Source organism: Meles meles, chromosome 11 (genome assembly GCF_922984935.1).
Source record: "Meles meles chromosome 11, mMelMel3.1 paternal haplotype, whole genome shotgun sequence".
In the NCBI taxonomy this organism is placed as follows: Eukaryota; Metazoa; Chordata; class Mammalia; order Carnivora; family Mustelidae; genus Meles; species Meles meles.
The window spans coordinates 20,772,117-20,799,043 of NC_060076.1; the positions used below are offsets into that span (position 1 = coordinate 20,772,117).

The 26,927-nt window shown below is 46.1% G+C and overlaps 1 protein-coding gene and 1 pseudogene across 2 annotated transcripts in view; one reads left to right on the plus strand and one right to left on the minus strand.

The window, feature by feature from the left end:
- The window catches only part of SNX30 (sorting nexin family member 30), a 111,575-nt gene that overhangs the window by 13,474 nt on the left and 71,174 nt on the right, over positions 1-26,927 (minus strand). Inside the window, exons 4-9 of one of the 2 annotated variants that reach the window (XM_046022465.1) lie at positions 25,085-25,243; positions 21,547-21,742; positions 19,960-20,159; positions 7,306-7,392; positions 2,755-2,805; positions 2,133-2,282 (exon numbers count right to left, since the gene is read on the minus strand). In XM_046022465.1, the coding sequence (XP_045878421.1) occupies positions 2,133-2,282; positions 2,755-2,805; positions 7,306-7,392; positions 19,960-20,159; positions 21,547-21,742; positions 25,085-25,243 (843 nt within the window). The remainder of the gene's footprint in view (positions 1-2,132; positions 2,283-2,754; positions 2,806-7,305; positions 7,393-19,959; positions 20,160-21,546; positions 21,743-25,084; positions 25,244-26,927) is intronic. The other variant, XM_046022466.1, reaches the window with a different exon arrangement.
- Positions 25,509-25,609, plus strand: LOC123953679 (annotated as a pseudogene).

Sequence of the window (26,927 nt, forward strand, 5' to 3'; positions counted from 1 at the left end):
AGCCCCCCTCCACAGAAGAGACAGAGACAACTCAACAGCAACCTGATTTTTAACATAAGTAAAGGATTTGAACAGACGCTTATGCAGAGAAGATCTACGAATGGCCAGTGGGCATAGGAAAAGGTGCTCTCTGTCACCAATCTCTGGGGAAATGCAACTCAAAACCCCAGTGACACCCACTGCACATCCATTAAGATGGCTAACAACAACAACAACATCAACAACAACAACAACAAAATAACAACAAAGGCAGAAGCGACTCAAGTGTCCGTCCACGGATGGACGGGTAAACAAAAAGGGGTATGTACATACGGGGTGGAGTATAATTCAGCCTTCAAGAGGAAGGAAATGCTGACACAAGCTACAACACAGATGAATCTTGAGGACATCAGGCTAAGCGAAATAAGGCAGTTACCAAAAGACAAATATTATATGGTTCTACTTATAAGAGATAGTAAAGTAGTCAGACCTACAGAGACAGAAAGCACAACAGTGGTTGCCAGGGGCCTGGGAGAGGGTAAATGGGGATGTGTTTCATGGCTACAGTCTCAGTTCCCCAAGATGAAAAGAGTTTTGGAGCTCCATTGCACAACACCGTGGATTTACTTAACACTACTGAACTGTACGCTTAAGAACAGTTAAGATGGTAATTTTGGTTATGCGTGTTCTGCCATGATTCAAAATTTTTTAATATATGGGGAAAGCACAGAGGAGGTTGGGGGTGGTGGTTGAAGGGTAGAATTCATGGAGAAGCCTAAACGTGTAGGGTTAGTACAGGGATCAGCAGAGGTGACTCAGAAAGATGAGCACAGAAGCAGGAAGTGAGTCAGGGTGAGCAGAGCCACAGAAACTTGTGGATAGAGGGATTAGGAGGAGGAGAGGGGGAAGGGCAAAAAGGAAGAGACAAAGAGGAAGTGGGAATTGGGATGAGCCTTCCAAAGAGGCCAGCTGAAGGTTCCCAACCTAATGAAGAGGAAGGTGGCTGGCATTCTCACTCTTGTCTCTTTCTGGATGGTGTCCTTGTGACAGTCGGTTCACTGACCAGGAACATCCAGCTTCACTCAGCTCAATGTTTTAATTTTTTGACCGAGGTGTCGTTAGAGTTGTGGTATCTTGTGTCTGAAGGATGTTGAGATAGAATTACTCAATGCTAGGCTATCACTTATCCCAAGACACCAACGAGAAATTACCAGGTGGGCCCTCAAGAGACAAGATTTCTAAATAGAGACAAGGCTGTATTTTCCACGATGGCTCCCTTCTCTCTCATGAGAATTTCCATTACAGAATATGGATTGTTGGAGCGATGGGAGAAGGGTAATGTGGGATGAGCTTAAGCATTTTTGTGTGTTGGGGAGCAGGGTGGGAAGCAAATTCACTCAACACTCATTTAAAAAATGAGCTCTCCCATGTACCAGGCATTTCTAGGCCCTACAATATAAATCTCTACCTAAGTTTCTTTCTTGTAGTTAGGCTGGAGTTATCACATTATCTGCTCCCTTGATGACAGTAGGTTAATAAAGTCCCTAAATATTATATAAGGCAGACATGATCCCAAGGCTAGCGGGGAGAGAGAAGGTTCATGGCTGCTATGGGACAGGTCCCAGGACCAATGACAAAACCAGTTCAAGATGGCAGTCTTCTCAGCCACGTGCTGCTGAGGGAAAGGTGGGGCAGAGCTTCCTCACTGGTGCTGTGTGAATAAACAGCATCGATCCCCAGCTGGTCACCTCGTTTCAAGCAATCTGTCCTGTCTGTCCCAGTGTACTATACAAATATTTTCATTTTCTACGTGAGTCAGAGATGAAAAAAAGTTGAGAAAACACTGAGACAGGGTAAAGATTGATAAGAGGCTACTGAACTGGGCAAAGAGGAAGGTACTGGTACCCTGAAAGAATGCTTTAAACACACACACACAGAAACAAATTTCAGAGAATGGCTGGTAAGGAGGAAGAAGTGAGTGCACAGGCCAGGCAGATGACAGGTGCACTGAGAACAGAGGAGCCATGAGCTCACCTCCATGATGACTGGAAGGAGCTCAGAGACACAGAGATGAGACCCAAGAGAAGGTCTACATTCTCTCCCCCAGCCCCACTAGTTTCATCTACACACGTTACAATAGCCAGAACTTCTACCTCAATGGAGCAAAGCTTCCTGGGAACCCTGGAGTGGAGATGAAGGGTTCTAACGTCGGAGCCAGACACATCCAAGAGCCAAGTCCAGTTCCACGCCTTCTTAGCTTTAGCACGTGTACTGCGTAATTCCCCTGAGCCCGGGTGCCTCATCTGTACAATGGGAATAACGACATTATAGAAGGTGTTGTAGGAACTACATAAGGAAGGTGACAGCGTCCTGCCATTTCTTGGCTGATGTGACCGCTGGCTTTCTACCCCAGGCTGGGATGGCGGCCACCGTGGAGAGAATGGGGAGACATCAGGCAAGTCTCTCTTCATTCATCTGACATGTCTGAAAATGACAGATCACTTCACAAAACTCTGTAGAAATTCCATACGAAGAAGTCTCCTTGCCCCCATCTTGCTTTAGAACTAGAGTTCTTGCTCCCAGCCACATTCCCCGGCCCAGAACAGTCACTATGCTGGGGGTTCGAAGAGCTCTGAAAGGTCCGTGGTCTTCAAGGTGTGTGCAAGCGATTCCGAGTTCCACTTCCCTTCCCTACTTCTGTTCAGCCAAGGAAGCAACAGCTCAGTACATCCTGTTCTCTGCTCCTACCCACCTCCACGTGACACACCTTCTCACCTCCAAGACAACACTTCGTGTTTCCAGCAGCTTCTTCACCTGGTGCCGGACCTACAGACAAGGCCACCTGTGGGTCAGGGCTTAAGACAGCATCCTTCCCCAACCCCCCACTTCTTTTTCTCTTTTGAAGATAATTGTAAGATTTTTGTATTCTCCCTTGGCACCCCTCCTTTGTTCTTTCTGGAATCACACGAATAGATTAGCACTGAAATAGCCCATCACAGAATGGAGTAAAATGTGCAACGTCCCTCCATGGTTTACTCTTACTGTTCAGGTTAGTGTGTGAGCTTCCCAGCCAGTTTTAAATGCAAATCCTCGTTGTGTCTAGTAACAGCTCTGATACCCGCTCTGGATTCTGGGGGGGGTCACATGTGAAGATTTACACGAGTCTGGGGCCCTGACAAGCACATCATAAGGCAGCCCACTAAGTGCCTGTCACTGCTCTGACCTCAAAGTTCAAACAAGACAAGCCAAGTCCACGTAATCTGAAGGTCCCCTTGCCTGAGAAGAAACCCCCTCAAGCTTTGCGGACTTTTCTCAACCCTAAAAACAAAGCAAAACTTTGAATTCTGTGATCCTCTAGGCTCATCCCTGCGCATAGCCTAGCCACAGTCAGCAGCGGAGGCCACAGGAAACCTCTCCTTCCTCCTCACGTGGCCTCTCTGGTGTGAAATTCGTAGGGAGGGCCGTGGAGACCCACAAGGCCATTTCTTTCTGCTGGGTTTTGGAGAAGTGATCGGATTCTGATACCACTCCACCGCTTCACAGAAAGCAACTTTCCCTTTCTCTTTAGAGCAACTTTGCAAGACTTCAGCCTCAAAACAAGGCAAGCCCCTAGGCTTGCTAAGACCCTCAGATGTTGTTATCGTGCCCAGAGCCCTGTGAAAACAGCCTGCTTCAGGTACCTTCCTGGCATCCCTGGGACCAACCTGTGAGCAATCTTTTTTTTTTTTTTTAAGAGATTTTATTTCTGTGACAGAGAGAGAGCGACAATGACAAGTAGAGGGAGAGGAGAAGCAGGCTCTCTGCTGAGCAGGGAGCCCGACACGGGGCTCGATCCCAGGACCCTGGGATCACGACCTGAACCGAAGGCAGCCGCTTCACCGACTGAGCCACCCAGGTGCCCCATCCAACCTGTGAGCAGTCTTGTTCCTGCCTCATCATGGACAGCAGGGCCCACTGGGTCATTGGGATGAGAATCCGCCCTGACCCCCTGCCTTCTCTTGCCAATAGCAGCTCTCAGCAGAGCTCAAAACCAGACAAAACAACAAACACAACAAACATTCACCTGCCGATGGGCTGCTATGGAGGACAGGCATTCTGGAGGGCTGGGAAGGGGAAACTTTAGGACACAAGGTCACCATGCCGAAACAATGCAGTGAAAAAAAAATTAAGCAAAATTAAAAAAAAAAAAAAAGGCCATAAGGGCAACAGACCAGGAAGAAACAAAGTTCGTAGTCAGCATTCCTCCTAGAGACAGGTGCAGCTGGCATGTGAAGCCGAGGCCCCTCCACGGAGCCTGTTTCTACGTCAGACACTGTGCTGACCTTCACAGGAAGCCCACCAGGGCTAATGAGCAAACCAGTCCAAGCTGGAGGACAGAGCTGGGATTTGAACCCAGGGCTGTCTGGTCTAAATCCTGTTCTCTTTCGACCAAACCTTTACTCACTGGGGAAGGCCACCAACGGAGCCCTCCGCTGTCCCCCAACGTAGCTGCTGCCCCAGATTCAAAACTGGTGGCATGATCTCTGCTGCTCCCACCGTGAGATGACACTCATTAGTGCACCAGCATCTGACAGCCCGTTCGGTTAAGTACCACCATCTAACTAAGGGCAAAATTAGCATGGGCATGGCTCAGCAACCCACCAGAGAGAGGGAAGACCAAGACTGCCTCCCCACAGTGTGCTGAGAGAACGTAGGCATGTTCAGACGTCCTGGTTAGTCTCACTGGCTGGGAAGAAACCCTTTCCCCTCTTCTAAGAACTCTTGTGGTCAAATGAGGGAGTTGTATGGGTGATGCTCCAGGAAGGTGGAAACAGCAGCAAGAAGATTTCAACACCCACGGGGAGGAGAAGAGGAGTCACCCCAGGCCGGCGGGGAGCATACAGCAACGAGGCAGGAGCCCAGCAGCTTGGCTGGGTGGAACATGGGAGCCAGAAACCACTGTTCCCTCGGCCCCATCTGCTCCCAGGTGGTGCGACCTTTGGCAGCCAGCAAGCCGCGGCACAGTCAGCATTCTACTTGGCCTATTAGTCATAACCTTCAGCTCCTGTCTTTACAAAGGAACTGTTCCGTACAGAGCGGAACACATATTAAATGACAAACCAGCCTCCGAGAAAGCTGAGCAGGGATGGATGCTGACAGAACACCTTTTATTTATTTAAATTTTTTAAAAAAGATTTTATTTATTTATTTGACAGAGAGAGAGAGTCAGAGGTCACAAGTAGGCAGAGAGGCAGGAAGCAGGCTCCTTGCTGAGCAGAGAGCCCGATGCGGGCCTCGATCCAGGGACCCTGAGATCATGATCTGCGCTGAAGGCAGAGGCTTAACCCACTGAGCCACCCATCGGCCTGAAACACCTTTTAAATACAAGATCTTCATCTCCCCAACTAGGACAGAGGCAGAACTTTCTGTCTCTCCCTTCCACACTCACCAGGAAAAGTGACTTGTATATCTATGTCGGAAAGCAAAATTGTTAGAATGAAATTTTATAGGGTGCCTTGGTGGGTTAAGCATCAGACTCTTAATCTTAAGGGCATGAGTTCAAGCCCAGCGTGGAGCCTACTAAGAAAGAAAGAAAGAAAGAAGTTCAAAATATATAAACATGGTATTTTATGTCGTTCCTTTAAATAGCACCGTGTTCCAGAATATCACAGGAATGGCTCAGAACTAGTTGTGGGAACAGGCAGCTGGAAGACAGGGTGTGGCTGGTCCCCACGGGCCCCTCATGACACACAGGACAGAAGCAGGCCAACCTGTGGCAAGAGGAACGGACGAGAGGTGCCTAACCTTCTGGCCATGTCCCGGCGGCACACACCAGGCCAGTGACAAGAGTCCCTGTCCGTGTCACCTGACTCTCCATCAGCTGTACCTTCACTCTTGTGTAGGTCACTATGGGTGACACAAGAACCAATGCAACAAACGTGGATTGCACACCTGCTGCCCCCTGGGTAAAGACCCCGGGTAGCCACAGAGCTAGGCAATTTACCGAGCTGCTTTATGGCTCATTCCTCACCCACGAAATGGGGAAAGAACAATGCCTTCCCCCTGGGCCACAGATGGCTGTTGTGGTGATCATGGGAAGCAATATATATGTGTGAGTGTGTGTGTGTGTATATGTGTACACACACACACACATACACTATATGGCGTCAAGGTGTGCCATTTTTGAGGTGTGGGTTTCAAATTTCCAAAGCTGGTTCCTTGGCAGGGCACAGCTGCAGCAGAGCTGGAACCAAGGCAGAGGGAGACAAACTGTTCTGCCGCCAAACCATTTCCCTGAACCGTGCACCCCTGTGATTTATCTTTTTTTTTAATCTTTTTAATAACATTCCCTCCCCCCACCTCTTCTCTGAAAACAAACACACCTTCCGGTTACATCTTCCAAATACAAGTCTTTCAAAGACTACCCAAAAAGGAGCACAGTGACACAGGGGTGACTGGCACCGTTCCGAAGGCAAAAGCTGCAACATTTACTAACTGCGAGACCGTGGGCCGCGGTTTGTTCATCTCTCAGATGGGAATAATGATGGTACCCAAAGCGCATGACTGTTGTACGGAATCAGTGAGATACTGTAAACAGCTTCGCGCCCAACTTGAATGTTGGCTATTATTAATCTTGTTTTTCTCTTGTTTTATCCTGGGGAGAAAAAGGCAACTAATGGCAGAGGGCAACACAAGAGATGTGTGTTTACCTCAGGATCCTTTGTCTGGACCCAGGGCCCTTAAATACACTGAGTCAGTGCTTCTTAGACGTTGTGGTAAAGGACCACCATCTGTTGGCTTTTTCCCCCCCAGTATGACAAAGTCGTAGATATACTACGTGTGACTCGTATGCAGTTCGCTCCACAGGAGCTAGTTGGACAACACTCCGGCTGCGGGTTAACAACTATCAACCTGCTATCAAACCGCTGACCCTCAGCTTCTACACCTTTCTTGTCATGGGTCGGTAACAGCAGATGAGTCAGCAGACCATACTTCTGAGAACAGTGATCTAGACTGTTCTTCCCTCTTTCTCCTCAATCCCATTTTACAGAGTGAGGAACTGCCCTTGAATGGCAAAGCTGAAAGTCAAAACAAAACAAAAACAAACCAGAAAAAAACAAAACAAAAAAACCCCCCCAAAACAAAAAACAAACCAACCCAACCCTGAGGAAATAGCAGAAAACCCCAAGTACACGTTAGAAAGTTCCAGAAAAACGACATCAAAGAGAACAAATGGAGGACAGTCACACCACGAACACAGCCCAGCTGCGGCTGACCACCTGAGCCGCACGGATCTAGGGACAAGGCAGCCCCGAGGGCCCAGCCCTCCCGGGGAGCCTCCCTGACCTTGGGGCGGTCTTCCTTCCTCAGAGCCACAGCTTCCAGTTTGGCTTCGTACTCCGCTTGCACTTGGTCCCTCTTCTTCAGGACGCTCTGCGGGGCGAGAAAGGGGAAGCGTGTCACACTGAGTTCACAAAGAAGCCTCCCAGGTCCCCGCGGTTGCTTCTCTGCCCCATTTCTCCCCAAGTCATGGCACACCCAGGCCCTGCCACCTGCTCCCAGGACAGTCCTGCTGCCGCGTGACACGTGACATGGACTCTGGGGGAAGCAGGGGTGGAAGACGGGTGGCACCAGCCTCCGAGCTTTCTAGCACAGTAACTCAGCCTGGTGCTGAAGGAGACGGAAGCTCTGGGTGAGGACAAGTAGGGGGAACAGAACCACCGCAGCCACACTGATGAGAGGACTCGGCTGTGCTGGACTATGAGGCGTGGCAGGGGAGAGCACAGGCCGTTCCCTGGACCATTCATGCAAAAGTCTAAGTCAGGAGAGTTCTTGACTCTGGTTCACGGAGTTGATCCTGGTGGACTGATTTGCTCCGTGATCTGTGAGCCGTTCATCTGTCCCCTGCTCTGGACCAGGCATCCAAAGAACAAAGAGATACCGCCTCCCCGGCACCTGAGGGGGTCCACCAAGGGAAGAGGTGTAGACACAGTGCAAAGGTGCATCTATGCACAAGTCCAGAATCCCTAGAACCACACACTGAGCCTGCTAGGGGCAGTGGTACCTGAGCAAACAGAGCCAGCCTTGGCAGGGCTCGGGCGAGGCGAGCCAGGCGCCCAGGACACAAAATTAAGGAGACAATCACTCTCGGACCCCTGTAAGTGCAAGGTCGGTACCTGAGCCTGAGTGTCTCCCTGAATCGGTGCCCCGGGTGCCGCCCTTGCCCCCACCTGCTGCTGGCTCTGCCACGGAGACCCCACTAGGTAGGACAGAAAAGAATGCAATCCGCGGTCTAGGAAAGCATCTGTCTTATCCAAGGGTTTCTTTTTTCTTCTTTTAGTAGAAGAAGCATGAATAGCAAATTGAGAGTGATAAGAATTTGGCAAATTGAGAGTGATAAGAATTTTCTTTCCCACTAACTCAGAAGTCACAAAGTGCTGTGAAAGCTTCTAATCTCAGGCTTTTCCCATAGGCACCTTCCCACGGAGTATGGAGTCAGGCAAGAAAGAAGGAGTCTTGGTTCCTTGGCTAAGCAGGGGCCACCTCGTGTCCCTGACAACGTGCTAAAAAGTGAGAAGTGGCTGCGTAGTCGAGCGCACTCGGGGGGAAAACCTTCTAATGCAAAGTGTCAACGCAGGGAACCTCAAGCCTTCCCCTGAGGTAAGTATTTCCTTTGAGAAGTGTTTTACCCTCTGAAGAAGGTGAGGAAAAAACCTGTAATAGAACAGCTTTTGTTTGCCACTTGTCTTTCTCCCGGATGCTCTGAAGCTCCCTCCCCACACTCCTCAAGCACTGAGTAGCAAAGTCGCGCAGTTGTTCACCAGGACTCTCTGCTCTGACGGAAACGTCCCATCATCCGCACTTAATCCAGGAGCTGCTAGTCCCACTTGCTGACTGAACTCCTGCAGCCCGCTGGTGTGACTGAGGAACAGGATTTAAACTTTTGTTTAACTAATTTGAATTTAAACTTAAATAGCTACCTATGGCTAGTGGCTGCCATACCGGACAGCACGCAGATACATAAAGTAAAAACAAAAAAGTCAGGGGTCCCTTCTGGATTTCATAGAACCCAGAAAATTGTACAAATCTACTAGTCTGGTACGAGCAGGAGTAAAAATCATAATCTCTACCCAAACACACGATGCTATCCATGCAGACACAGACGTGGTTCTCCAGGGCACAACGGAACAGCAGGGAGGGGCTGACCAATGGAACCCTCGTCACTGCTGTGGGCTCTCATCTTGGGAAACCTCATATCTTACTGGAAAAAGCACAGACCCAGACTAGGAATGGGTTGGGCTGTCCCGGTGATGCTCTGTCAGTGTGGCAAGAACCTCGTAACCAAAGCTAGAAATGCTCTCCAAGCAATGCTTTGGAACCCAGACAGTACAGTGTGGGGTTTCCTGTCCCTTGTTCTGCTCCAGGACTCTCTGCTGAGGGTGCCAAGGCCCCCAGGAGGGGAGGGATGGCAAGAGCTCCACACAGCTAGAACAGACCAGATGCAACTCTTCTCCCTACCCTACAGCAGGTGAAGGGGCCCTAGGATTCAGCTACACTCCCTCCCCTAGTTAGCGTGGCCCTCCCTGGCCCAGAGGAGAGGTTGGCCTCTGACTCCTTAGCCATTGCTACCTGCATTGTCCCCTGAAGTGGCCAGAATGCTGCCTTCTCATGTTGCCGCTGAAGGATTCGCACCACCATCCCCCACCTCCCCAGACAGCAGAAAAGACTCACAAGGAGCCTGAAGAAGCAAACGGATATTATCCCCATTTTATAGACAAGCACACTAAGGTACAGTGGAGGGACCTGGTTGAGGCCATTCTGCTAACCACATAGCGGTGACTCGGGCATTTCCTGCCGCATTCCAGGACGGCATGTAGTTCCCCAGTCCGAATGGACGCCCAGCCCCACTGCAGGTTGGGAAACAGGTTTTGAATCGAGCTAAACTAAGACTACCGTCCTTGTTAAAAGCATCTTTGCACACAGTGGGTGATGATCTGAAGAGACCAGCCTTGTAGCCCCCAAACAACACAGGCTCTGTGGATAAAACGGGTCAAACCAGCCTATGGTTGATGGGGCCTGAGCCCGAGACTGTAAAGGGACCTGGTCAGCAGCTACGGAGAGGTCCCTCCACCCCCGGGTGACAAACAAAAGCTAGCCATCTCCTGAGCGGCTCCCAGAATCCTGTTGGGCCTCTGATGCCGGTGGAGAACGTAAATCAAAAGGCAAAGCGTGGGGAGATACTTTCCTTGCTCCTTCGCATCCCTCTGCCACTTCCCTATCGAGCCAGCCTCACCCTGTCTCTGCCTTGCCTTTATGTGCCTTCGTTCAGAATCCTGGTGCCAGGGATCCAGCAGAGAACAGAACACACACAACGCTTGCCTTCACGGAGCTTACATTCTAGAAAGGAGGGAGATATTGCAAAGGAAAATATATTAAAGTATGGGGAATATGGCTGTGTGTAATGCTGAGTGGAAGAGGAAAAAGAAAATAGGACGGGAGGATATAAAGGGCCAAAGGTTTGGGGTAGAGCGGAATTGTACCTAAAGCACCCAGGAAGGGTCTCGATGAGAAGGTGATTTTAGTTAGACGTGAAATATATTTTTCTCATATGTTGTGCTTTTTTTTTTAATGTAGAGAGGAAAAATGACCCCATTTCCTTAACAAATAAATTGCAGAGATGGGGAAGGTTTTTTAAAAATACTTAAGAAACAGATCAAGTGAAATATGGATTTATATGGGTCACAATTTCAAAAAATACCTATAAAAACAGTATCTGAGACACTGGGAAAGGGATGGTAACTGGATATTTTAGGTGCGATAATAATGGGTTATCTTATATATATATCTTATATATATAATAATGGGGTTCTTCTTTTTTTAAAAGAACACTTGTACTTTAGAGCTATGTACTAAATATTTTTGTATGAAGTGATCCGGTGCCTGGGATTTGCTTTAAAATAACCCAGGGCGTGGGGGTTGGGAGCAGGTGGGAGCAGAGCTGGAACAGGGTGGACCCTGGTGGGCAACTGCTGGAGCCAGCTGATGGGCACGTCGGGGGCTGTGATACTCCCACTCTACTTTTGGACAGTTTGATGTTTCCATAATAAAAAGTTAAACAATGGAAACATAATACTGGTCATCCAAACTGTTAATAACAAGCTAATAATAACCACTGAACTACAATGACACCAGCATGTGGAAGTTAAATCACAGATATGTTCCGTGGTTTGGCTTTCAATCTCTGTACTGGCTTTCTTCCAAGAAAATACCACAACAGTCAGAATCAACTGGAAGCCTCAACATTCCCTCTCCAGCCCTGGAGCTCATGCTCACGTCTTCCACCAGTGAGACTGTGCACTCACAAACTTAAAGGATGGGGAAGAGGTAGCCGCCAAGATAGCCCCCCGTGCAAAAGGTCAGCAGCTACCAAAAAGCCACCTCAAGTCTGGAAGTTTTTAAGCGTCAAATCTTTTTTGTAAGAGGGACAATACAATGCAGGCTCGAGGAAGTAGATGAGAGGAGCAGGAACAGCTCAGCCATGCATAAAAGACTGTAGAACTGAATGACTCCTCTTCTGATATGCCAGGGGCTGATGACCCAAAAGACCCAAGGGGGATTCATGGAGAATTGTGAGTGTTCAGTAACAAAGATGCTCAGATGCGAATAAAAATCAAATACCTAACATAGCACTGTGGCTGGTTTTGGAGTGGCCTCCTAGGCCAGTATTTCCCTGTAGACAGGAACATGAGTCTGACCTTGGTCCTGGTGACATAATTTCTGATTAAATGATTGAACTTAGGTTGTCCCTTTTGACATGAGCTTTTTACATCTTCCTTCTATTGAAAATGGACCACCTATGAGTTAAATGTTCTAGGGCAATGTGGGTAATATTAAAACCACACGTTTCCCTCTAGTTCAAAAAGATACTTATTACAGAAAATAAAGAAAAACATACAATAGGGGTGGAATCTCATCTTCTAGGCACAACCAGTACACCTTATGTCTTCTATTTTTTTCTCTTGAGTAGATTTCTTTGATGTTTCCCATTTCTGTGTCTCCCCTTCCTAGCAGTCTGTTATTTAGATGTTGGATACTGAGGTCTGATCCTCTCAAGGATGTTTCATTGAGTATATGTTTTTTCTTTGTTTTAACTTAATATTCATATTAGAATCTTCTCTTAAATATTCAGAGACCTTGTCTGCCCACTCATCCAAGAAAACAGTAAAAAAACTGAATGAAAGCTCTCCGTACATCGAGGGCTTGTTGACGATTCTACAGGGACCCTACTGGGTCCTTTCATTGAGGATCCTTTCCCCATTATCAGTATCTTCAAGTCTCTTCTCTTGGCCTGTTTAGATGCTTATAGAAAAGGCTCTTCTGATCGTTGCAGGGAAGATATAAGGCTGAGAGCCAAGCAGAGAAAGATGACTGGGAGTCTCCACATTTGGTAATCTTTTACTCAGTGTCCTGACTTGAGGATTTTAGCCCCCCGCCTCAACTGTGCCTAGGGTCCCTCGGTCCAGAGACCTTCTATTTTACCCCTCCAGAGAATATGCCTCCAGATCTGCCAGAGGACAGAAGGGACAATGGCCCCTGTGTGAGGAGGGAAGTCAGAACTGGAAGCTCTAACTTCTTCGTAAGTAGATTCCTGACTCATCTTCCTCTTCAGCTCTCTCTCACCCCCAATCCCAGAGGCACTTGGTGCTGCCAATTCTCCACTTTTCTGAAGGGTCCCACAGTGTAAAGCAGGTGGTCTCTGAGTTCTTTCCCCCACAGTCAGCCTCAAAGGCAGTTTTTTGAGTCACCTAAGTCCCTTTTCACCTCTCGGTTTGCTTTCCAGTCCCCACTGTACTGCTACTATTTCCTCTCCTGCTGGTCTTTATCTTTGCAGGCAGAGACTTCAAACAAACGAACAAACCACTCTAGTGTCATCTTGGTATGTTTCATGAAAAAGTTTATCTATCTAGTCTGCCACCACCGAGAATCTGATTGCTAATTTTTATATATTTGCCTAACTTTTTAAAACACTTGAGATCATGCACATGTCTATATCCTGCTTCTTCATTTTTCCAGAAATGATGTCCTCAATCTATTAAGTACTTTTGTTTAGAAAAGAAGACCTTTTTTTCCTCCCCCCGACTCAGTCTTTCAGAAAATCTCTGATTCTGGTGCTCCTGGCTGGCTCCGTGTTATGCATCTGCCTTTGGCTCAGGTCTTGATCTCAGGGTCCTAGGATGGAGCCCTGAGTCGGGCTCCCTGCTCTGTGGGGAGTCTGCTTTTCCCTCTCCCGCTGCCCCTCTACCCCCCCACCCCATGCTCACTCACTCTCTCTCAAATAAATAAATAAATAAATAAATAAATCTTTTTAAAAAGAAAGAAAAAATAAAATCTGTTTTTGTTTCCAAAGGAACTAGAAGTGGCCAGCCTGAAGCTTAGTCATTTGACTCCTTAGCGCCACCGTGTGGCTCACTGGGGGAAAGGCGGGCAGGCTGGGAAAAAAGTGGCAAATCATTGACATCTGGAAAAAGCTAGCTGGGAACATTGTTTAAAGTATCTCAACTCAAAGACAAACAAAGTCTTTAAAACCAGACCTCTGCATCCACATCTCACACCTCTAATCACAATCACCAATGACCTCCGTATTATTAAATACAACAGTCACTGTGGATCATGCTCCTTTTAAAAACATTTCTCTTGGCTTCCTCTATTTTCTTCCCCCGCTACATTACCATCCTTCTGAGTCTCCTCTTCTGCTTGTTCCTCCTCCTAGTTAGGTCGTAGGCCACTAAATATGGTCATGCCTCCGAGCCAGGCTGGTTACCCGGATCTCCTCTCACTAGATGGTCCATTCCCCTCCCATGGAGCTAAACGCCATCTATATGCAAACAACTCCCAAATTGCTATTCCCACTCTGAACTAAACTCTTTTTTTTTTTTAAAGATTTATTTATTTGACAGATAGAGATTACAAGTAGGCAGAGAGGCAGGCAGAGAGAGAGAGAGGAGGAAGCAGGCTCCCAGCCAAGCAGAGAGCCCGATGCGGGGCTCGATCCCAGGACCCTGGGATCATGACCTGAGCTGAAGGCAGAGGCTTTAACCCGCTGAGCCACCCAGGCGCCCCTGAACTAAACTCTTAACCAGTTGCCATGACAGCTCTACTTTAATGACCAGCAGGCATTTTTGAACTCAATACGGCCAAAAAAACTGAATCCCAACTGCCCAATCTGCTCTGCCCCGAACTTCCCCATCCTAATGAAAGCAACCACTGTCCAGCCAGTTGCTGAAGCTGGAAACCCAGGAGTCATCACCAATCCCTCCTTTTCTGATTTTCCATTAATATGGCAGCAAGTCTGGCTGGCCCTTCATCCAAAATCTACCCTGATCCAACACTGTAGCCCAAGCTCTACTACACAATTATCTGCCACGTGGCTCCCTGTGATGGTCTCCTTAAATGTCTCCCTTCCTCCACTCTCAGGCCCTATGATCCATTCTCCACATTGTTGTAGCACTAGCCATCTTCTTAAAGTGAAAACTGTATCTTGTCATTCCCCTGCATAAACCCAAATGCCTTCCCTTTTGTGTTCCTAAGACTAAAACCCAGACTCTTACCAACCATGGCCTTTAAGATGCTACTGCTATGTTATGTCCACTCCCCTACCTATCTCCCTGACCTCGCCTCTTCCAGTTTGCTCCCCTTGCTTGCTGGACTCCACTCACACAGGCATCTTTCTTTTTTTTTTAATTTTTATTATTAACATATAATGTATTATTAGCCCCAGGGGTGCAGGTCTGTGAATCTACGGGCACCTTTCTGATCTGCAAAGACACGAAGCTCATTTCCACTGTAGAACCTTGGCACCAGTGTTTCCCTATGCCTCAAATGCTCAATCCTCTGATCCTTGCACAGATAACTCCTATATGTTTTTCAAGTCTCCAAGCCACCTCCTCTGTGTGGCTTCTCCTTACCACCCTCTTCTGACTCAACCCAGCCTAGTCATTCAGCAAAACCTCTGAGATAAGCATGCTCCTAGACTCATAGGTAAACCCATCTCTTAAAAAATTACAAGATATGGGACATGCAGTAGTTACATTTCTGTTAATGTTTCAAATTGGCCACATGTCAAATTCAACTAAATATTTGCTAACCACCATCTATGAATAAGGCAGTATGGGAAATAAGGTGGTCCTGCTCTAACCTTCTTGAAGCTTCTCCTACTGGTGTCCTGGTCATAATGATGCCAGTGCTCAAAAGGCATTCCCTGAAATCTGTAAAGATTCTAAGATGTTCTCTCCCAGCCCATCACTATCTTAATTATTTCTTCCCCACACATGGTCTGTAGAACGTGAAATCCCATATAAGGGCTCACATGTACATGTCTTCAGGGTGTTTAACTTGCGTTCTGGGCCTGAGGTAACTTTGGTACCTCTCCCTGTCACACGCTGTTCACCCTCTCTCCTTGGCATCTTTGAAATACATGACCTCAATCATCTATTTAGTACAAGCTGTCCTCATCTGTTCACCAAACACAGTCCATGAGTCCCACATGGCCTGATAACACCCTACTTTTTCTGTGCTTTCTTTCTGCCTCCAAAGGGAACAGAGTGTACCCAGCCACAAGTGCATTTAAAGGGAGACAATTTGAGACAGCCTCGAAAAACAGGCACTGATCCGGTTTGCTCTTTAGCTAAGAATAAAGACACAGGTACAAGGTGCCACTCATTCGAACTAGAGCCAACAGAGAAAAGATTTACTGATGGGGCTCTATTTCTTCATCTATATAATGAACAAGACCAACAAGATGATCTAGATCTAGGAGATGAAGTCACTGGCGAGACCTTTTCAAACTCAGAGAGGGCTTCGATGATCCCCACCATTTTCTACATACAGCGCTCAGCTGACCCACAACTACTTCAAATTCATAAGGCGCAGGCTTCTCGTTTCAAACAATGAGGATGAATACTCACTTTGGTCCACTCAAGGCCATCATAATGGAGTGGACTGATAAAACGTGACCACACCAAAACCTCCCCACCAAAACAAAACCGGAAGGACTTGCTCAGTTCGGAAGACCATACAGTAGTTGATGCTGAACATGTCACAGCCAGGCCTTCAGCAAGCTCTCTACCTTATATTTCATTTTCATACTGAAGAGCAAAGTCAATCCCACCTATCCCCCAAAACAGAAAGGTGTTTTGGAAATGGAACTGTACGACTCTCTCAGAGGAATAAAATTCAGCTAAGAATTCTTACAGAGCAGCAATATCACAAGACAAAGGCAGGGGAGCCACTTAAGACCCCTATCCCCTGGTGTCTTTAGACCTGGCCATGCAGACCTGAACCATCATTAGGGATTTGAAATAGCAAACATCAGTCTAGCCTTGCATGGAGAAAATACTTGAGATCATGAACCCAGGCGGTCCTGGCTTTGTCATCAAGTCACTCCTGTCTTACCCAGACCACTCTGCAGAGACACTTTCCCTTTGGAAAGAATGGGAGTGGGCAGACCTCATTTCTTTCTAACCATGCTTAGCCCTGCACACCAATGGGGCAGACCTAGGGTTTCAGAGACCGCCAGTCAACACTTCTCCTTCTTATGCCCTTCCCAGAAGATACTGTATACACTCCCATTCTCCCAGCCTGATTAACCTGTTTAATGTTTATTCAGGATTAGTGAACAAGAAACTCAATACATACGCCTCACAAAGGGGGTGAGGAAAGAGAGCAAACAAACAAGTGTTTCTCTGATGTAGAACTTCAGTTACTCACATAAGCTTATGCCTCACTGTAGAATAATATTTTAGTAAAGATGCTAGATAAACCTTAGCTAAATGACAATTTCAAATCCTGCTTCAAGTACAAATATATATTAAGTACTAATATACCTGCCACGTGTAAGAACAACGTAATTGTATCGTAATATCCCAAGACTGTGTATGCATCAGATTTTCAGTCTGGCAACGTTAAGAAAGCATTTTGAATGAAGACTGTGTCTATATAAGAGATAAATTCGGGGCGCCCAGGTGGCTCAGTGGGTTAAAGCCTCTGCCTTCAGCTCAGGTCATGATCCCACAGTCCTGGGATCAAGAGCCACACCCCCCCCCCCCCCCAATCGGGCTCTCTGCTCAGCAGGGAGCCTGTTTCCTCCTCTCTCTGCCTGCCTCTCTCTGCCTACCTGTGGTCTGTCTGTCAAAAAAATAAATAAAATCTTAAAAAAAAGAGAGAGATAAATTCAAAGACACCCTAGGGATTGTAAAATTTTATTTTTGTTCACAAAAATACTATTAAAATTAAAAAACCAAAATATTCTGGCTCATTTTAAGCAAATCAGGATGCCTTTTTTTGAGATGTAATTGACAGACAACATTATATTAGCTTCGGGTATACAAAATAAAGATTTATATATATCTTGTGAAACAATCACTGTAAGACTAGTTAACATCCATCCCCGCACATGGCTATAAATTTTTCTTTGATAAGAACTTTAAGATCTACTCTCCTAGCAAGTTTAGAATATATAATGTAGTATTAACTATAGTCACCATGCTGTGCACGGCATCCCATGACTTACTTATTACTGATAACGGGAAGTTCACACATTTTGACTCCCCTCACCCATTCCACCCACCCTCAACCCCAGAATGCTTGTTTCAGCCACAGAATTAAATATGCCATGTGTGGGTCTCATTAAAAAGCAAAACAAAACAAATAAACCCAATGTAATAGAGGAAAATGAGTAGGAAATTTGTGACAATCAGGAGCTGTGGTTTTCAGCCTCAGTTCCAATAATCACCAATAAAACTGCCTCGAGCTAATTATGTCACCTGTGAGTTTTATCCTTATCATCACCATAACTACCATCATTTCCACCTTACAGATAAGGAAATTCATACCATTTCCCAGCCCATTGTGAGATCCAGACCCAAGACTGTCTTTGAAAGTTTTTTATTAACAGCTTTATAGAGTACACATGAGACAATGATTCATTCTAGAAGGAAAATTTTCCATTGTCCACAATTTAACATGTATCAAGAGCCTTAAAAGGTTCATACCCAGTGAAACAAAATGGAACACAGGTAATGGGTATATGGGAATTGGTCATATTATTCTCTTTGCTTCTATTGTATGTTTGAAATTTTCCATAAGGTTTTTTTTTTAAGTTTTTATAACTAGTTGATTCATTACTTTTTACTCCTTAAGGTGTAGAATATTTTCCTATTGCCATGATTTTTCTGGTTTTCCATTTTTACAACCCAAAGTTCTCTGATGAGTTTCTCTCAAGAAATTCTTGTCATTCCTTACCCCGATCCCTCTTAAAGGGGTGCCTTAGATCTGCTCCCAAAACACAACAATACATCAGAGGTGTCCTTCGGGAAACAGGAAGAGGGGCTACTTGGGATGTTCAACACAGAGCAATATAATCTTTTCTGTTGGTCAGGAAGCTTGACACTTTTCTCTCATGGGTGTCACATTGTAAGAGTCCCTGTAGCTGTCCTCTCCAACAGGTCTAAGGGCAGGCACAGGTAGTTTCCAGTGCAGGCATTAAAGCATCTGATCCCATCCTTACTCTACATTTGGAATGTGGGGTTGGAAATCACTTGTCCTCACAGCTCCTATCTTTTCTTGTCCATTGCTGCTAGATCAAAGCCATTCTGATTCTTATTCCTTTGTACCTCTCCTCCATCTCCCTCTTTTTTTTTTTTTTTATTTTACCCTTTTTATTTATTTATTTATTTATTTTTTCAGCGTAACAGTATTCATTCTTTTTGCACAACACCCAGTGCTCCATGCAAAACGTGCCCTCCCCATCACCCACCACCTGTTCCCCCAACCTCCCACCCCTGACCCTTCAAAACCCTCAGGTTGTTTTTCAGAGTCCATAGTCTCTTATGGTTCGCCTCCCCTCCCCAATGTCCATAGCCCGCTCCCCCTCTCCCAATCCCACCTCCCCCCAGCAACCCCCAGTTTGTTTTGTGAGATTAAGAGTCATTTATGGTTTGTCTCCCTCCCAATCCCATCTTGTTTCATTTATTCTTCTCCTATCCCCCTGCCCCCCCATGTTGCTTCTCCATGTCCTCATATCAGGGCATCTCCCTCTTTCTTTAAAAGCTTTCAAAATCGTGTAACTTTCATTCTAAAATTGTACAGTGATACGCAGTGGGTTGGCTCTCTTCATTACTTTTGCCGGGCAATCAGCATGTCTTTTTATTTTATTTTTAAAGGATTTTATTTATTTATTTGAAAGAGAGAGAATGAGAGAAAGGGGGAGGGTCAGAGGGAGAAGCAGACTTCCTACTGAGCAGGGAGCCCAATGCGGGACTTGATCCTGGGACTCCAGGATCATGACTTGAGCCGAAGGCAGTCACTTAACCAACTGAGCCACCCAGAAGCCCAGCATGTCTTTTTAACTGAAATCTCACATCCTTCAGCTCTGGAAGATTTTTTTGTATTATCTCTTTCATAAGCTCCTTCCAACGGTCTTTTCTCTTCTCTCAGGAACTCTTATCAGACAGATGCTGAACTTTCAAGAGTAATTCTCTATATCTCTTACCATTCTTTCACATTTTCAGTACTTTTGCATTTTTGTTCTACTTTCCAACTACTTGGTTTCCTTTTTTTACTCTCCAAGATTTCCTCAACCTCATCTTTCAACTTCACTCTTCAATTTCATCTCAGCCAATCAGATTTTAATTTCCAAGAGTTCTAATTATCCAAATGTTCTTTTCTCACAGTATCCTGGTCTTGTTTAGTAGATGTTTTGCCTCCATCAACTCTTGGCGAACAGTAAGAGTTTCCTCCACACTATTTTTCTTCATTTAATTCTCATACTTGGTTCACCGTGTGCTCTATTTATATGCCTATGAGGTGAGTCCATATGTGTGATCCTGGCCGCCCTGGAAGAAGGAAACCTGTACCACGTGCCAATAGGCAACAATAAATGTTTTTCTGGAAGTGACTAAAACAAGGAACGTACCTAAGTGCTCAAGAAGTGAGCCAGCTTACCTTCATAGAGTCAGAGTATAAAATATATTCCCTGAGCACAGGTAGGAAGTCTTCTGTCATGTCGTCTGTCAGCTCTTCCAAGGCCGTCGAGCAGTTGCCAATGCAAGCTGACACCCCCTCCAGGGGCTCGGCCAGCTCCCCCTCTAATGCACTCCACGTGGAGTACACAGGCCCATATTCTCGCAGCTCTACAAGGTACTCTATAAAAGGAGAAGAGAAACTAATTAAGACTTGGTGGGTAATTAAGACAATCCCTGGTATTACTGACTCAGTAAGAACTGTAGCCAAGAGCTCTCTAGAGCAAGATGTTATTTCCTTGGTCAGTCACTCACCAAAGCATGCTCTCTTTTCAACACAAGATTGTTTATAATTTTTTAAAAATCTCTATAAACCCAGCATTTTCTGGTTTCTGATGTTATGAAACATCACCTGACTTCACCCCATAATGGGAATGCCATGCTTCTGGATAATGGGGATCACAGTGCCTTCTAGGGGAAGTGGGAGGAGCTACATCCACTGCATATCTTCAAAAATACCCACTCACCTACTCATACAGCATGGAACCAGGGCAAATGTTGATTTATTTCCCCTCCAAAGAAAATCTAGCCCACAGCTGTCACCAGGATTCTTTTTTTTTTTTTTTAAAGATTTTATTTATTTGTCAAGAAAGAAAGAGAGAGCACATAGGGGGAGCAGCAGGCAGAGGCAGAAGCAGGCTCCCTGCAGAGCAAGGAGCCCGATGTGGGACCCGATCCCAGGACTCTGGGATCATGACCTGAGCTGAAGATAGATGCCTAGCCAACTGAGTCACCCAGGCGCCCCATCACCAGGATTCTTGCCATTACAAAAAACACATTGTTGCCATGTTTTAGTAACCAATGGATGGCAACCAAGAGAGAATCCCTTTCAGTGTGTTTCACATCTTGTACCAGCATGGTCATTGACGTTGTTCCAGTTTCTCTGGCCTACATGTGTGTAAGAAGACGAAAGGCCCTAATATTCTGGGATACAGAAAGGCAGGTGACCTCAAGAGGGGTGGGGAGGGAGTGGTGGCAACAACCCAGAAGGTTCTAGAAAGGTCTCATAACTCCCCAGGTCAGGACGAGTGGGCCTGAAATGAAGCAGGGGTGGGGCAGGTGAGTCAACTGCAAGTTGGAAGTCTCAAAAGAACCACCACTTTGGCAGACATGGGTCTTTACACTTTTAAACCATCTTTCTGCCAGAAAAGGTACCAAAGTTTGTTTTTTAAATTATCGTTCCTATGAATGATGGGAAGTTGACTCAATGTCTTCACTTTTAAAGCTAAAGTTGAGAGAGAGAAGGGAAATGCTTCGGGGCTGAGAAGCAGCTGTATGCCACGGGGGGAGGCAAACACAAGGCTGGCGAGCAGGGCAAAGGAGGAAGCACAAAATTATCCTCTGGTCACGACGAACCCCTCCCCTCCTTGTGTTCATGTATTAGTTTTGTAAGCGTGGCCTCGTTCTGTCAGGCCAGTGTTTCTGCGGTTGGATTCTGCTGAGCCGAGGGGAATGCCATTCCTGCACACAAGCTCCCTGGGCGTGATCAGGATCTGCACGAAGGGCTCACCTATTTCTTCTTTGATGATCCTCTGGGCTATCCGGTCGATGGTTCCCAGTTTGAGCGCAAATGTATCTAAGTAGTCGCCGATAGCTGCGAACTCAAGAGGTCGACTCCTCAGCTTGTAGCCTCCGGTGACGTGCTTGACGGACTCGCCCACTCTGGTCAGCAGGGCCATCCCTTGCTTCTTGTAGGCGTTCAGGTCCTAAGGAGGACACATGAACAGACAGTCTCAAGGGGCTCCATCACTCCCACAGCTGGGACTCGGTCAAACCAACTGCTTTGGGTGGTTTCTTCTTGGAAGTGGTAGATTCCGAAAACAGGAGCTGAGTCAGAGGACTAACCATGTACACCACCATCCTCTCCCCTCGCCGTCGGAAACACCAAAAGCACACCCCTGAACCCTTTCTCCAGAGCCGGACTCCTACCTTTCTAATCTGGCTCACTCACCTGAGTGCATTCTCCTGCAAACTCAACACTGTTTCTAACATGATGCTTTAAAGCCTCTGACTGGGAGAAAAAAAAAAAAAAGTTCCTTACTCTCATACAAAATATCCTAAGTTATCTTTAGGAGGAAAATTCTAGAGCGGAAGCTCATTCCATTCATTTATTTATATCCCAAGCAAAGCCATATAAAGAAAGGAGGGAGAAGAGGGCAGGGAAGCAGGAAAGAGTGACAGAAAAAGCAAGGCAAGGAGAGGTGCTGTAAACAACACAGCACTTTATCCTGAACGTCTTGGTCAGGGTACACTCGGGAAATCTGCTGAGCTACTTGATCCACTGTACCTAAATTTAAAACGCGTGTCAGTCTGCCAGGTCAAATGAACGTCCTCCTGTCCTCCAACTCCAGGAGGAATCTACGGCACCTTCACATTGTTTGACATCACCTCCTTAATGGGGCCTTTGAAAGTGGTTTTACAGGTTTTATAAGGCATCTGCTCCTTATATCCACCATCAACACACAAAGAACAGGAATTCCTGGTCCGAGCAGGGCACGTCTACAGACAGATAAGTGAACGAGGCACAAGGCCATTGCTTTCTGGTCATCTTGTCTGGTTTAGGGATGGAGCTGAGAAGAGGGAATCACGCTTAACCCAGATGACTGGCAGCCCGCTCCCATTTGACGACCACAATCACAGGCTCTGGTCTCCACAAGTGTCTGAAGGGTAGACCACTCCTGATTTCACTTCCTCCTTCCTTAGGCAGCCGAGGCCTTCACTTTGACTTTTGATTCCACTCTTTCCTAGCTACACCGCGCTGACAAGCAAGGCCCCTGCCCATCAACCATTCCTTCTCCTGCCTGTATCTTTAATGTCTAATCCTTCAGTGGTAATACATACCCAGGGCTCGCCCAGCTTCACAACAGCAGCAATTTCCTCCGCTCCCCTCCTCCATTTCTCTTCTTCCTTTCAAAGTCAGGCTACCTGGCCTGAGAGAATGTTCTAAAGATTCCATCTTCCCTTCTAGCCTCATGTACCCTACACAAGCAAACGTCCCTGTAGACACCTGGCTTTCACAAGACGATAAAGGAAGCCTTGCCATTACTGGCATTGCTTCCACAGTGTTGTTTGGAGCATGGTTAGATCCAAACAGGCTTGCTGGACCGCAGAGGCTCTATTCCAAGTAGAGGCTGACAAGAGAACCCCCCGTGAACCAAGTCAATACACTGAATGGGGTTACTTGGTATGCCCCTCTCACTGCTGCACCCATGCTGCCAAATATGAAAACACTGATCTGAACGCAGGTGGTACTGAGCGTCCCCCCACCTCTCCCAGCATTACTGGCTTCTTCCAAAGATACTCCTGGTTTGCGATAACATCAGGTTATCACGAGAAGGAGGAATGCTTCTGCCTTCACTGTGGCAGACTATGTCAAGGCCTCACCTAAGAACAGGACCACGTTACTCAAGGGGTGTTAGAAGATGGGGAACCCGGGGAGGGGGAGATGGGGAGCTCTGGTGGTATCACAGAGCACAGGAGAGCACCACGTTTCAGTTTCACAAGATGAGAAAGTTCTGGAGATTAGTTGTGAATATACTGAATATTAGTTGTGAATATCTTAAAATGGTTAGGATGGTAAATTTTTTACGTATTTTACCACAATCTAAAGGAAAAAAGAAAAAGATGGGGTTATCTAGTACATTCAGTTGAGCAAATAATACTGAACTAGGCTAGGATTTGTTCTGTGATAGAGCCAACACCTCAGCACTCACTCACGGGAAGTTGGATTGTGGTTAAGACACTGAAGGACTTTTTTTTTTTTAAATCATTTATAATGGTATACAGATAAATACCACACATGCACTAACCTCCACATAGATTACTAATGACCTGGGGCCTACCAGGTCTACAGCCTGAACCGTGAGTGAGGCACGCAGGAAAATCGGACGGATTTTACTCTGTGTTAAGACCTGTCTCTGAGGATCTGTTCACCAGGAAATACATATTTTGAAACAGAACACAAGTTTGATGTTGTTGGGGGGTGGGAATGGGCCTCTAGGAAAAAAGAGATGAATGGGAAGGTCATCGATGGGGCTTAAAAAAAATGTCAATGGTGGTTTAAAAAAAAAATACTAAAGGACTTTGCCATGTGGTTTCCATTGTCTGGAGAACAACACCCTCCCTAAAATATTTAACGTCAGCTGATAGTATCTGCAAATATTTCTCAATTTTGCCATTCTGAAAAAAGAAAACTGGGAAGTCCTTGAGCCTCAACACCATTGCCAACATGGAACAGAGCACTCGTGGCCCGAGGATAGGAATGTGATTCACGAAGGTAAACAGACGTGGCTACAAGGATCTGGCATGAGAGTCTGGGCCTGAGATCCCATTTCTGCAGACACTTAGGGCAGAGCGCCTCTGACTTCCTGCCCATTCTGCCAAACCTGGAGTGAGCACAGAAGCCAGTGGATGACCAACCTGGGTGTGAACACACAGAACCTGACAACTGTATGGGACACAAACGTTTCTCTGGCCAATGCTTGGAAAATGCCCACCCAATAGGAACGTGGCCGTGGGCAAGTAGCTGAGCTCAGCGTGGTGGTGCTGTCTGATACAGAGGGGAAGTGTGGCTTCCAAAGCCATACAGACCCAATCTCAAATCCTAGTGATGCCCCTTGAACATGTACCGAATTCTTGAACTTCAGTTTCCTCATCTGTAAAATGAGGTTACAAGTCAGCTCTCACAGGGTTCCTGTGAAGAACATCCTTACCAAACCACTCACTAGATGTTCTTTCGCTCTGCTCCTTCGGCCCACTGTTGGTCAGAGTGGTCTCAATGCACCGGGAAGTGTTTAAGGAAATACTTACCCCTCCTTCCGGCGAGTGGGAATACTCTGTCTTCCCCTACTGCTGAAAAAGGGTGTTTCTCCTAAACGCTACACATGGAAACTATGATGATGCAAATGGACACCAAAACACAGAGCAATTCAATGACACCCACTATAGTGGGCCATTCATGAAGGTGGTTTGTGAGAGATCAATGTAGCTTCCGAGAAAGCCCAAAGAATCCCAATTTGGGGGAGGAATACAAACAATTCTGTTCTTACCTTAGCAGTAAGGAAAACATTGAAGTGTTCATTGAAAGAGAGCACGGGATGGTCTGTAATTCTTTTTAGGAATTTATCCAAAGCTTTTCTTCTAGTTTCCACAAACTCTTCTGAAAAACGATCTACAACACCTTTCACCACAAACTTCTCGGGAAGCGGCTATGAAAATAGGAAGAAAAACATTCAGAGTACTTGATATGATTGTGGGAAGAAAAACCACAGGCTAGCAAACAATTCTGTCCAAGAACAGACTCCCTATTTGGTTGGAACTTTACTTAGTCATCAGTATAAACCGTCCTGAAACATATAGGAAGAGTAAATCACAGCTACCCTTCTCAGCTTTATAATAACCCAGGAAGTAAAATGCTAGGGACCAGCCCCTGTCAGAAAACAGTCAGTCAATGTGTATCCAGTAAATCCAATATTGCTCCCTTTGGCAGCACATATACTAAAATTGGAACAATACAGAGATTAGCATGACCCCCGCACAAGGACGAGTGTAAATCCTATGGTCTAGCTATCTGTACATTGCTTAAGGCACATGTGGTATAATGAGAAAGTCAGGGTCAGAAAGACAGTCTAAGGAAAGAAGGCAGACAACAACAACCACACAAAAATGCATTTAAATAGATTCACATTTCAACCCCAGCTCAAGGGGTAATAGAACTTGGTGTGTGGAGGAAGAACATTGGGCAAACCTACATATCTAAAAAAATACCTTTTCCAAACCAATCTTTTGTCTAGGTTTACACTCAAAAGCTCTTAAAAATGTAATTTCCTTTGCTCCCCTTACTCAAACAAATGTCTCCATAATGTTGGCTTCAAGGCAATACTGCAGGCAATTTAAAACTCCCTGGTTACTAAGGGATCTTTGAGCTTTGACCTATTTCCATAGTAGCTTCATTAAATGCTTGATTAAAAGGACTTCCTCATTACTACCACCAGAGACAGAGAGTGAGATTATCTACTAGTGTGCAATTTGAACACGTTTGGTGATGAAATATTAAAAGAACATTTACATTAAAAATTGGGCAAACAATTGGTAGATATTTTTCCAAAGATCTACAAATGGCCAACGAGCACCCGAAAAAATGTTCAACGTCATGAGTCATTAGGGAGCTACAAACACAAACCACAGTGAGATACCAGTCCACACCCATGAGGATGGTCAGAATAAGGGGGGGGAAGAAAGAAACAAAAGCAAAACAAAGAACAGAACAAGTATAAGTGAGGATGAAACAAGCTTTAAGTCCACAACCTCCTTCAGCCCCATATTCTGGCAAGAAAGAGGTCTGTTTCTTTTATTTTTTTTTAAGATTTTTATTTATTTATTTGAGAGAGAGAGAAAGAGAGAGAGAGAGCAGGGGCAGAGGGAGAGGGAGAAGCAGACTCCCTGCTGATCTGGCAGCCCAGTGTGGGGCTTGATCCCAGGACCCTGGGATCATGACCTGAGCCAAATGTAGACGCGCAACTGAATGAGCCACCCAGGAACCCTGGTTCATTTCCTTTAAATTATAAGCCTTCAAGTGCACACACATGCACATGAAAACAGACATAGGGACGTCACCAACCCAAAGAAGTGGAATCCTAAGGTATGTGCAGTGGAGAAATCAAGAAGTGATCCCAACCTAGAACCCATTCAAAGATTTGGAGACTGGCTCTATCAACAGCCCTGGAATGAAGCACTTGGAAGAGTTCTGGAAAGTCAGGACGTTTTCCATCTCCAGAAGAGAGACCATGGGCTCACTCTTTCCCCTTCTGACAAGCTGTCTGTCTTCGGTCAAGTCCTACGATCTCCTGGTACCTCAGTTTCTTCTTCGTTTGCAAAAATAGGTAACAATAG